At 37.4% G+C, this 12720-nt stretch overlaps 1 protein-coding gene across 2 annotated transcripts in view; it reads left to right on the top strand.

Moving 5' to 3' along the window:
* The window catches only part of smpd3 (sphingomyelin phosphodiesterase 3), a 70291-nt gene extending 58892 nt beyond the window's left edge, over window positions 1-11399 (top strand). For both annotated transcript variants that reach the window (XM_028044310.1, XM_028044300.1), the window contains exons 8-10: window positions 724-787; window positions 991-1159; window positions 5385-11399. In XM_028044310.1, the coding sequence (XP_027900111.1) occupies window positions 724-787; window positions 991-1159; window positions 5385-5486 (335 nt within the window). In that variant the 3' untranslated portion in view covers window positions 5487-11399. The remainder of the gene's footprint in view (window positions 1-723; window positions 788-990; window positions 1160-5384) is intronic.
* Window positions 11400-12720: the final 1321 nt, after the last annotated feature.

Genomic DNA, 12720 nt, shown 5'->3' on the forward strand with positions numbered 1-12720 from the left:
CTGTATGAGAGAATACTGGAGTCTGAGGATTGCGAAGGCAGATAGCGACCCACTGAACAGCATCCTCTCTTGAAAAGCTGTTGCTTTTGTGAAAGCTATTCTGGAGATAAAGTACTGAACTTCACAGAGAGGGCCACATTGCAAAGCAAGCCTCAGATTTATAAAGAGGATGCAGAGATGGTTTAGTGTTACGCAACTGGAGTGGACGGACGTCTGCTTGGCGGTCCACAACGTCTCAAAATCTGACCCGGATTTGCTGCTATATATACGACAATATAGGTTGATCAATGAAATCCATGGAAAATTCTTTATTGGCATTACAGCCATTAAACCATTATTTTAATGGTATTTTGCATGTTTCATGTTGTATTTTTATGTTTATGTTTGGTGATGAGCTCCAGGGCCTCTTTGCCATCGTGCCGATCTTTAGTTCCCCCAACATACTATTTCTCAAATTCAGGTTGGGTCCATAAAATTAATTTCAGTCAAAAGAAAGATGTTGGTAAAGGTAAAATATTACTTCAGACCGAAACCTGCCAGGTATATGATTCAACCAATCACCAACAGGAACACTGCGCATGAACTCTGCGAGGAGAAAACTGCAAAACACAATTACATTTTAAATGTTTATGCACATTGAAAAGATTGAACATGGTTTAGTAAGACTGCCACTTATACATGTCTACACTTCAGCCTTTTTTATTTTATTGGTTTCTTCTGCAGGGTCTCTGCTGGATCCCAGTGGCCTTTATGACGATGACGTCAGTTCACCTGAAAGTTTACAAAAGTAAGTCTCACATGGGTTTAAACTTACTGTGTCAAACTTCTTTTTTTTCCACTTCATGTTAAACATTTTGGCAGCCATTGTTGTCACTTGTGTTAAACCACGCTATGTTTATTTTCCACTCACACAAACTCTTAGTCTGGCATACTTTTAAGTCCTGCAGTGAGCCCACTTCTGTAACTGAGTGAATCTGATTGTCCTTACAGAGTGATGGAGAACGAAGAGGGGAGGAAGGAATACCTGGTGTTCCCTCCCAGTAAGAACCAGTGTCCTGCCAGCAGTCAGAAGGGCCGGAAAATCCCACTGAAGGGCAATGGACGCCGGATCGACTACATCCTCTACAGCGATGAAGGCATTCAGCAGGACTGGAAAATGGTAGATGGTGAAAGAGATGATGAAATGTGTTCCTGTGTGTTGAAGAATCTGAATTGAACCTTTACTCCCTGAGTGCAGATATGTGGTGAATGCAGGATTGTTGTCACTTGTAGATCGTAATTAGTTATATCTGAAAATGCCTGCAGCTCCTTCTGTGTTGCTCTCAGTGCTCCGGCAGCCTTCCTTTCAATCTTATTGTTTTGTTAATATTCTGAGAGACTGTGCTCATATGCATTTGGTTAATACGATTTTCTAAAATTGGCAGCAGATATAAACTCAAGACTGAATGCTGAGAGTGAATGGAAAGCATTTTTTACATTTGACTTTTGTTTCCGATAATATGTACAGAATATGTCAAACCAAAGGTCCTAACAGGACTGAAATTATCTACACAAGTCTCCTTTGCAGTGTTTCAAAGCCACTATGATTTTATGTCATGCTAAATATTTAATTATCGAGATTTACATAAACGCATTAATCTAAAAGTAAAACATTGCAGATCTAAAACTGCATCTGAAGAAATAGGTGGGAATGAGCTCAAAAAAGATATGAACACCCAACTTGTTGCAAAGTCTAATTTGACTCTACAAACTGAAAAAGTTGCAAAGTTTCACCTACTAGAACAATGAGACTTATTTTCAAAAACCTATTGATTAAAGCAAATTTTATACTCAGGTTTTAACAAAAAGACAAAATCTGAATATTGAGCCTTTTTTCTGCTTCAATCATCCCTGATTCACAACAACTATATCCTTAGAAGTAATATGTAAAGAGTAGAACCAGGCAGCAGTTACTTTTATTTCAGTTTAATCAACTTATACAGAATATTTACACCACTTTTTATTAGAATTTGCTCTCAGGCTTCTGCTTGCGGTTCACTCTGGACGACACGCTTATCAAACCCACAGGAAGACTTTGACTGAACCCAGGGACCCGAACAACAAAACAAAGCAACACAAACTGGAACCATTTAGATATAAACAACAGAGTCTTTGTCAGACATTAGAAAACCAAAACCCATCATTTACATGAAGACGACTCGCTCTCATCCTCCTGCTTTCAGCGTCTTTTCCTATAAACTGCAGCCAGGTGTCGCCACCTTGTGGCAGAGTACTGAAATTCATATTTCTTCAATAAAAGCTAATCGGATAACCATTTTCAATATTTTTGTTTGCTATTTCTAGTACTTTACATCAGTTCTTAATTTGAAATGTGTTTACAAGCATATTATAAAGATCAATGATTATTTTCAGTGTAACTGTTAAATTATTAGCTTTGATGCTTTAACTTAGGGGTCTCAAACTCCAGGCCTCAAGGGCCGCAGTCCTGCAGTTTTTAGATGTGCCACAGGTCCAAAACGCTGGAATGAAATGACTTAATTACCTCCTCCTTGTGTAGATCAGTTCTCCAGAATAATTAATGACCTAATTATTCTGTTCAGGTGTGGTGCAGCAGAGGCACATCTAAAAGTTGCAGGACTGCGGCCCTCGAGGACTGGAGTTTGAGACCCCTGCTTTAACTTTTTAGCTATAGAGTTGGTTGTCTCATTAGCAGTTGAAGTATCCCTCTAAATGACAATAGAGTCAGTGATTGTTGTTGGAAAGTACCTCAGGGGGCTGAAATGTTTCCCGTTATTAAGCTCTGGCTCAGACGTAGTCTATCATGTAATCTCATGGGCTGCGAAGGCCTTCTGCCGTGGTAGTAAATCAAGCACACAGCCAGAAGAAGTCACTAAACCAAGTTTAAGAAAACCTCCCAGAACCTGATGAGAAAAAGAAGCAATTAAGACATAGCCAAGGCCTTTCCCATATCCGGAGCAATGAGTGGTATGCACTAAGAGATCTGCAGCTGGGAAGAATGGGTGTCAGGAGTCTTACATACCAAGACTTTTGAGTAATGGCTTTAATTTTTATGAGCATGCCTGTCAAATCTCTGGCCTTGTTGTGTTAATTGTAATAATATAATTTTATCTGTGGAGTTTCTGTTATCATTAGCAGCTGCAGTAAGTAAAAATAGAGGAAGTAACTGGTGTTGGAAAGTACAGAAGGAGGTTGCTGAGTCTGATTGACTCAGAGGTTGTTTACATGTGTTTAACCTCGTCCCTGGACTTCCAGTGAAAGAAATACTAGAAACATGAGGACATGTGAAGTTATGGTAACAGCCTGGGGATGGCCCTGTCATCTTAACACAACAATGCCAGTACTGATCTTGTGTCTTTTTATTTTGTCTACAGTCAGTACCTTATGATAATAGTTCAAATCTGCAATGTAAATGGGTCACAGATTTGAGGACTTGACCTTTTTCGATCAGGTCTGTCTTCACCTTGACACAGTAGAACTAGGCTCCCATCAGGGACATGGCCTCCTTTTTTCAAGATTAGAATCATAGAAACTACTTCACTAAAAACCACTCATGTTCTTGATTATGGTAATATCCTAAAACATTTAAAGAAGCAAATACCCTAATAGACTACGTCCTGTAAAGGAAGATCCACCTCGATCCCCAAACACCACAAACGGCATCAGTAACAAGGGGAAGTCTATATAGAGTCCAAACCCACACCAGGATGCAGACACAGCTGAAATCCTGCATTACGATTAAAAAACATGGTAGAAATTGAGTTAATATTGATTTAATTGAGATCTGTTTTTCCAAGAGACTTCCCAAAAACCAACAGGTTTTGCAATCAAAGCTAAGAAGCTTCATTAAAAGCAAATTAGGCAAAATATTTACAATCAGGTGTTGAAGGAAGGATGAAGGAAGAGCTCTTTGAAAATGATCCATTTCGTTAATTTGCTGGTATTTTCGCAGCAGTCCTGGGTGCATATTTAAATGCCTTTTTCTTCAAAGTTCTTTAGCACCTTAGCTTTTTTAATAAAAAAGGATCTAAAGATGTGAGGGGCTAAAATAGTATTGTAAATTAAAATGTAGCAGATTCAGTCTGTAAGTAAATCATTCATGTGAGGCTTTTAAAGTTTGCAGTGAATCTCTGACCTGCAGTAAACATCATCCAGAGAATTGATGCTTTGAAAAAGAAAGATAATATAAATCATAGTCCAGGACAGAGCAAATTGTTGCATGCTATAACACTGCTGTCAGAGAAACATCTAATGGAAGAAAAGTTGAAACTCAATAAAACAAACTGAATAAAAAAGGATCTGATACATTAGTCCCATGATGAGTCGCTTTATAGCTGTTTATCTTCTTTCACTGAAAGAAAATCCCCAACACTTCTGTCTAAGCAAGAGAAGAAAGGTCTAAATCATATAAAAAAATCCTGAGAGCCGATTTATTTCCCTATTTTATAAGTATGTTTATATAAAAATGTCACTAATAAGGGAGGCCAGTTGAGCGCCCACTTGTGAAAGCAACACCTCTGGTTTCACAATGACATCATCCAGAAACTGTTTGCAGGGGTCGTCTTCCGCACGGCCACATTTCAGATGTCAGTGAAACCGAAAATGACAAAAGTGTGCTGTGCATTAAGCAACTCATCTTTTAAGTGGTACAAAAATAATATAGATTAAATGTTTAACTCAAAAATTGAAAGATAAAATTTCAGATACGTTGAACATAGTGACTTACTTAAAGTCCTTTTCTTTTAATTTTTATGATTCAATCTTAGAGCCAAAGAAAATTTAAATGTGTACTTTTTAGCCAGAAAATGTCACATTTATCCAGTAAAAATCATTTTCAGTAGAGAAATGTTGCCTTACACAACTATAGGAGCAAATGTTGACTCAATAGTTGTCCAGCAGACAGTCACTAACTCCCTCCACAAAGAGGCTAAGCCACAAAAGGTCACTGATAGAGAACCTGGATGTTCACAGAGTGATGTCTTAAATAGAAGGTAAACTCCTCTGACCTGAACCCCACAGAGAATCTACAGAACATTGTCTAGACTCTAGAGGAAGGTAAGAGTAACCAGACACAACAATGCAGATCTCCTAAAGGTCGCTACTTTTTGGTCTTATTGTTGGTCTTACACGTTTTCTAAGAATTTTATGTTTTGGTTTTCGTTGGCCACAATGAACAGAAATAAACAATACCAACAATTTTAGAGTTTCTGTTTCAAAAAAAAAAGATGAAATTAGATCTGCCAATCACCTTACCTTTCAGTTTCTACTGCTTCCGCTGTACATGCTTTTTTTTTTTTTTATCTGTGTATGCATTTACTTTTTTGTCTTAATTTTGCTGCATGAACACATTTATCCTTCTTTTGCAGGACATCGAAGAGTTCAGCTTCATCACTCAGCTGGCCGGCCTCACCGACCACCTTTCTGTGGCCATGAGACTGGCTGTTTCCACCGGGGAAGAGGAGCCTTAGATCCACCGCCTGACATTTATATCCTTTAAATTTTACTGCCATGGAGGAACAATTAGGAAGAAACTCGGGAAGTTCCGAGTAAGCAGATATGGAGCAGCGTGAGGGAAGATTGAAGGGACGGCGAGTGGATGAGTAAATCTGTGGAAGAGTGGACATTTAAGAAGAAGGACGAGAGAGAAAATTCAAAGGAGAGATGTAAGCTGGGGGAATTCATATTAGGAAGTCAGAATTTTTTTTATCTTCCTGGGTAAATTACCCACAGATTCACACTGAACACTGCGACTTTGAGACTGTTGGTTTTTCCTCCGACCCTCCCCGCTGAACTAAGCCTGGAGAGTTTTGTTTCAAGTGAAGTGTTTCATGTAGCCAATTCACACACTCATTTTATCGGATCTGTTTTAGGACATAGTTTCCAGTATAGTTCTTTTATTTTTACGACTCTACCTTCAGGAGCAGCTGGATGCTCATTGTTGAGTGCACGAAAGAACATGAAACTGAAGTGAAGCTGCTGACCGGCCTTTACAATGACCATCTGTGATCTTGTGTTGTGCTCCTTCCCTAAAAGTTACCGGTCGGTTTTGCTGTCAGTCGTTCACCACGCTGACCCCTTCACGTCATTCCCAAAACCTCAACAAGTGTCTTTTTTTCTTACAAACAAATCTTACTAAAATGAGAAGAAGAAAAAAAAGAGTTTCTATTATAGACACTCCACTTTTTATAAAACTTACAATGCCTGTTTAATATGAATTGACATGTTTATAAGGGAGGGAAGAGGTTGGATGCAATGTGATGCTTTTAGCATGTTTTTCAGATATTATCGGTATGAATTTGAAGAGCATTTTGTAGATAAAGCTCCAGTGATGCATGAAGGTAAAACGGTTTACCGCACTGTTATAGCAGCTCGATTCACGCTGACTTGAGATTGGATGCCTCAGTGAGCATTTACCCTGAAACACGCACTCGGATTTATGTTTGTGCATGTTCAAAACACAGAAAGGTGTGCACAGGAACAGGAGGATTTAAACAGCAAAAGCACACAGCTACACTTTGCGTAAAGGAAAACAGATTGTAGGAAACCCTAATAATAATCATTATCATCATCTTCATCATGTGACTGTCCCAAATAGATAATATCAGGGTGTGTAGTTATAAATCTGTGGAGGTACCACGCTTTGAAAATTAATCGCCTTCTCCCAGACAGAATCTGTTGATTATTTGTCTCTTAAATTTGTCAGTTCATTAACCAGACAAAGTAGTAAACACACAAAACAATTTTCAAATAATGATTTTATTCATAAGGAATAATGCTATTCCAAACAACCTGCATGTGAGAAAACAATATTATCTCCAAAACTTAATAACTTGTTGTGACTCCCTGGGTGGCAATAATAATGCTTCCCTCAAGCGTTGGAGGGAAGTGAAAAAAGTCCCTTAAATCAATGTGGGGGAGTTCGGGTCCACTCTTCTTTACAGAATTATTTTGGTTCAGCCACATTAGGGTCATCTCTCAGATTCTCAATCAGATTAAAGTCCAGACTTTGACTCGGTCAGGGGGGGCAGTAAAAAGAACCACTGCACTGTGAGGGGGAAAGGTGTAAGCAGTGCATACACAAACATGATTGACAGCATTAAGATCCTCCTTCTTGCTCTGATTGGTTGGTTGTGACCGGGTGCGGTCCGTTTCTGCAAATGGCAGTAGCATCATTGGGAGAAAGAAGAGTTTTTTTTCCCACAGATTATTTCTGTCATATTCTCCTGTCAGGCCACAGTGACAGTTTTAACAATGATGTAAAAAATATATATTTTTACAAAAGTTACCCACTGCAGCTGTGATTAAATCAGGTTGTCTTTGTCTGATTTCAACTTTTGCCTGATGACTTAGTGTGCCAAATAAAGCAAAACTAGAGGAAACCTAAGAGGGCAAACCCTTTTTGCAGCATTGTATGTTTTGATCATTTGTTATGAACCCATATTGTTGGTACAATGCCATTACGTCAGATAAATTCAAAGCTTATTATGAAATACAGTATAATGGATATTCAATGTTTGGTTTTGAATACTGACATCGCCCACTTAGAAATATCCAATAAATCCCAGTATTTAAATACAAACCCAAAAGTCTAACTACCGAATGCGAGCAGACTCATATTTTCCTTCCAGTTTGTAATCCTTTTAACTTTGAGCAAATATTTTAAAGGAGGAAGTATGTCCAGCAAATTGAATTGGTTGATTAAAAAGAAAAACACAATTCAGTCGGATTGGTTAGCCTTTTTTTTGATTTGCTGTCAACCAAATTCTAAATTACTTGGAGTCGGTTAATTAAAGTTAAACTTATAAATATAGGTATTTTGTATCAAATGCTGTAAACCAGGCATAACTGGGTGAAACTGTGAGCGCTATATGGCAGCAAAGTGCTTTTAATATGATGTTTTCTAGGTGTTAAATATTCATCAGCTGGTATTAGTGGTAATTTATGGTAAAGCTGGTTAACACCTCATATTTTGTGTTTACTATAAGCATAAGTCTCCTCTCCTTTTTCTTTTGCATCAGAAGACAGAAAACAGGGATTCTGCTTCTCTGATAGCTTTACAAGTTCTCAGGTTTCTCACAGCTACGCCTCTCTATTTAAATTATAAAGTATAATCGCTGTGACAGAACCTAAAGTATAGTAACCTAACCCTTCTCTCCCTCCTTCAGCAGCTCAACAAGGCATTGATCAACACTTCTGCTGTAGGAGAAGTCATTCACTCAGGTTCACCTCAGTGAAAACACACAGAAGGTGCGTTAAATTAGAGCGCTGCAGGAAAATGCGTTCTGGCAGGAACATTTTCCAAGTCTCACAGTCAAAACATGCCTTTTGGCGACTTTGTTACGCAGAACAGTTTGACCATTTTCAGAGGAAAGTTTGTTCAATCATTTAGGCATAAAACGGTTCAACTCAAGGGATTAACCAGTGTTTTTTGACACACGGCAGAGAGCTTTTAACTTAGAAAATACATTTTAATGACAGATTCGTTATTCAGCAGAAAAGAGTTTTATATGATTGTTCAGGACAGATTCTAAAGACACGGGGTCGTAGAAGTAAATATGGACTGACTTCCAGTGTTTTACATGGAGAACGATGTTTACAGCCATTTTTAACCATCTGTTCCTAAGTCACTTCAGGGGAGTTCGCACACAGTAAATTATTATAAACTATTAAACTGTAGACAGGCTGTAGAAACATGAGCTACTGACCGTAGCAGTGAGATGGTGTATGACACTATGGGTCAGAAAAATACCAGGTGTTATGTGTGTTGATTTCTGTTTTACGGTTTGAGTCCAGAGGTCACCTTGCAGCTCGGTCACGCTCCTTATGACTCACATATTGTAATTATTATGACAATTACTCTTATTTTTATGCTAAATTGCTTGTTTTTTATTTTCTAATTCATCACTTGTGTGATTAATTTTATAAGAAATTTTGCTCCAGTCCCAGAATTATTTTCTCTTCGTTTCCTTAGATGTGCTGTCATTATAAGCGAAAGTACACCTTCTTTCAGGTCAAGGGTTTAAAACATCAAGATCCTGCTGCATATGGATCTGTTTCTCCAAGGTCATTGCTTGTCTCTTCCTACCTTTGCATCGTGTGGGCTCCACAGCAAACTGACAACATTTCTCCTCATTTAGAGGTGTTGTATTATCACAGTGCATTTGATTAGGAGCGCATGGCTGCTCCAGCAAAAAGTGTGCGCTCCCATTTTTATTTAATTTTGGGTTCATCTTTGTTTATTAACCGACTGTGTGGAATTTGTCCACTTTAAGTTAGAATTAAACAAATTAAACTTTGCAAAGACCAACTCAGATTTATTATTTTTGACATAGACGACCCAAGAATTAGGAAGAGTGTCTACTTTCATTTTAACTAAGACTATGTGAATCAAAATCTCCCACAGTGTGAACTCTGCTGGTAAATAAGATGCTGGCTGGCTTCGTTCAAGACTTTAAATTCATATTCATTGCTTTTTGCTATTTCTGCTTTTTATGGGGAAAATGTAATGGTGACAAACCCAAATTACCACAATGTAAAATATCAGTTTCAGAACATAATCTATATTGTTACCTTTTGTTCTTCAGATTGTTTCCATGTAAGTTTAAAAACCAATTTACTGCAACACAGATACACAGACAGTGTGGTGGGACCATGATGTTTAGCAAGACAAGTGTTAAATTATATGTGGAAGGAAGAAGATCAAAAATATAAAATTTGTTGGTGGAGAATAAGGAAAATGAAGTGATATTTTATGAGACAAGTTTCATTTCCCGCTATTTGCTAATTAAATGCTATTAATATGGCTGTGTTTATGTTTGTCTGAGCGGTTTTCGTCTATGCTGGAAGCAAAACATAGTTCACTGCAAATCCACATCTCCAGCCTCAGTTCATGTCACACAAACTCAGACGACATTAATGCGAGGGCATCCGCCTTCCACCTGCTAAGCTATATTTTTTCAGTGGGAAAAAGTTGCTTGAAAATGTGCAGCAATGTAAGAAAGGAAACAATGAAACAAAAATAGAGAAAATGGAAGAAAACAGAGAAATCTGTAGAGGTAAAAAGAGCCAGCCTGGACATCCACATTTTGATCTAATTTCACGTTGAGCAAGCAGTCGTCAATTTCATTTTTCTATTCAGGTTCTTGTGATGTTGTAGTTGTAGGTCTACAGAAATGTTATTTCCCTATTAAAGATACAAAAAAAAATCAAAATTACAAATTAAAAGCATTTATTGTAAGATGAATCCCTTATTTTCTGAGGTTGAACTTTCAAAACATTGAAAATAACAAACACCAGCCAAAATAATGTAATAATTCACAATAACTGCTCTTTATGCTCAAATGTATATAATTTTAAAGATATTTTTAAAATATAATAGTCTTAGGGAGGTTTTAATTATATGTAATTGAACATATAAAGAATTATGCCTCCTTTAGCCATGGATATCAGAGCATAAGAACTAGGAAAGAAAACATTGCCTGTCATATAGTGGTTGTTGATCAGGGATGGATTTGTGAGTCACCAAATGTACAGTTATAGTTTATCCTTTTAATGATAGCTTTTAATGGCTTCTGCAGGCCGGCATGTACAACCGTTTAATTATTTTTAAATGTTTTTTCTAAACCAGGTCTGTTATCAGAATCTGAACTTAAACTTTCCATTTATAATTAAATTACGCCACTAAAGAAAGGAGTGAAACTCTTTGCAGTCGGGATTTAGGATATATTTTCCTATCCCTTCCTCCCATGTGGAGTTCAGCCTCACTGACTCACATCACATAATATAAATCCCATTTCCTGTTGATACTGTTGCTCACGACAATCAAGCAACTGGAATAAGCCATCCATAATCCCTGAGTAATTCATTAAAAGCCACGCTGGGGCAGGAATATCAAAATGTCCAATGTATGCTGGTGAAAGAAGGTTACTTGAGTTAAAGATTTAGATGCATGTTCAACACTAAACAATGATTTATTAATGTTTCATGTCCACAAACATATAGATCTGGTCCTGACAGCATTCTGAGGAAACTGGGATTTTTATTAAAATGTTTTCTTTTTCAAGTCAAAGTAGGACAAAGTTGTTGGAGGAGTTCAGCTCCAGGTTTGCATAGCTGCATGTACTGTAATAATGCTTCAGGCTAGTAGTCTCAGTAGAATTGATGCCTCACTTTGCTATCCTTTTCTGGTTTGACTTTTCAAAAATTTCTTCTTTTTTATTGATTTTTGTTTTTTGTTGGGGATTGTTTATCTTTGGGATTGTCTAACTTGGTCTCTGTAACATCACTGAGGGTTCTGTTGGTTTTCTCTTTCTAATCTTCATCAAACTGCATATTTTCTGCTTTTCTAAGATAAAAAAAAAAGCAAACAAACTTTCCCTTTATTTTTTGTGTCTTGTGTCATTCTTTGAGTGCCATGAACTCTGATGTATGAGTGGAAATAATGGTTGCCTGTGCCAGCCACACATGACGTTGGCTGTGAAATGAAGAAGTTGTCCGTGGTGCTAGTGTGAGTAAAGGGAACAAGCACTGATGGAAAAAAAAGAATCTCTTTATTTCTGCCTTTTATAATGTCATTAAATAGAAATGTCTAATGCACACCAGATGTGCCATTTCTAAATGTGTATTTCACGACAAAAATGTTTTCTAAAGGACACTTAATGGAGAAGTGAAAGAAGCAAGCTGAGGTTCCTCTTTTTCTGAGCAGGGGGAGATTTCTGGCTATTTAAATTTACAAGTGTAAAAAACTCCCCCATAAAGTGAAACTCTAATTGTATCCGTCAACTTGAAGAAACATGAAGGTGTTAAACCGGAGAAATGTCAAATGTCAATTTGTTCGTTTCTACACAACGATGACTCATTCTGAATGATTTGTCTCTTTGCTTTGAACTTAAGAAGCATTGATTTTATTTATTAAATTTTAAATAGTTAACATGTATGAAGTATAGCTGACAAATTAACGCAAAATATTAATGAGACGAAATTATTATTTACAGAATGAGTTTTTAATATTTTTCTCATGGGAATTTTAAGAGTAAAGGCCAGCAAACTCTTTGGTTTTTAAAAAACTGTCATTGATTTTGACATGTAACTCTCTGCAAGTTGATTTTATGAAATTTAATGTATGACAGGGAAACGACGTGGCACTGGAAGCCACATGGTGTCTTGTTTGGTGTTAAATGGTCGCAAGTGCAGAGATAAATGCAAGGAAAGTTTTAATAAGAATGAACGAAGCGGACTTTCGCCTAGTGGCTACAGGATTAAGCAGCACATGAAGCAAAGACCAGGAGAAATGCTGGTTGCAACAGAAGGAGGCAGTAAGAAAATAGAGAATGAAAGCTAAATATAGGCTTTGGAAGGAGTTAAAAATGACAGGAGAGCCAGAGGACCCTATCAGGGAGAAGTGGATACAGCTCAGAAAAAAAGGGAGAGGAGAAAGGCTGTGAGCCTAAACAATAAAAAAAAACGGAGACTTTGAAACTTAAGGGGAGAAACTTGAATCAGGTAATGCACCCACACACATTTTTGAGTCAGCCCAGGGCTTTAATAATTTCACCAAGAACACATATTGAAAATTATTTTATTAACAGCCCACTGGTTAATTTTCTTGAAAGGCATTGGGCTGATCCAATGAAATCTTTCAACCAAGGGTCTGTGTTATTCCAACTGAGCTGACCGGAGTTGGAGAAGTGAGTAGAAATCAAC

The sequence above is a fragment of the Xiphophorus couchianus genome, chromosome 2 (assembly GCF_001444195.1).
Source record: "Xiphophorus couchianus chromosome 2, X_couchianus-1.0, whole genome shotgun sequence".
NCBI lineage: Eukaryota > Metazoa > Chordata > Actinopteri > Cyprinodontiformes > Poeciliidae > Xiphophorus > Xiphophorus couchianus.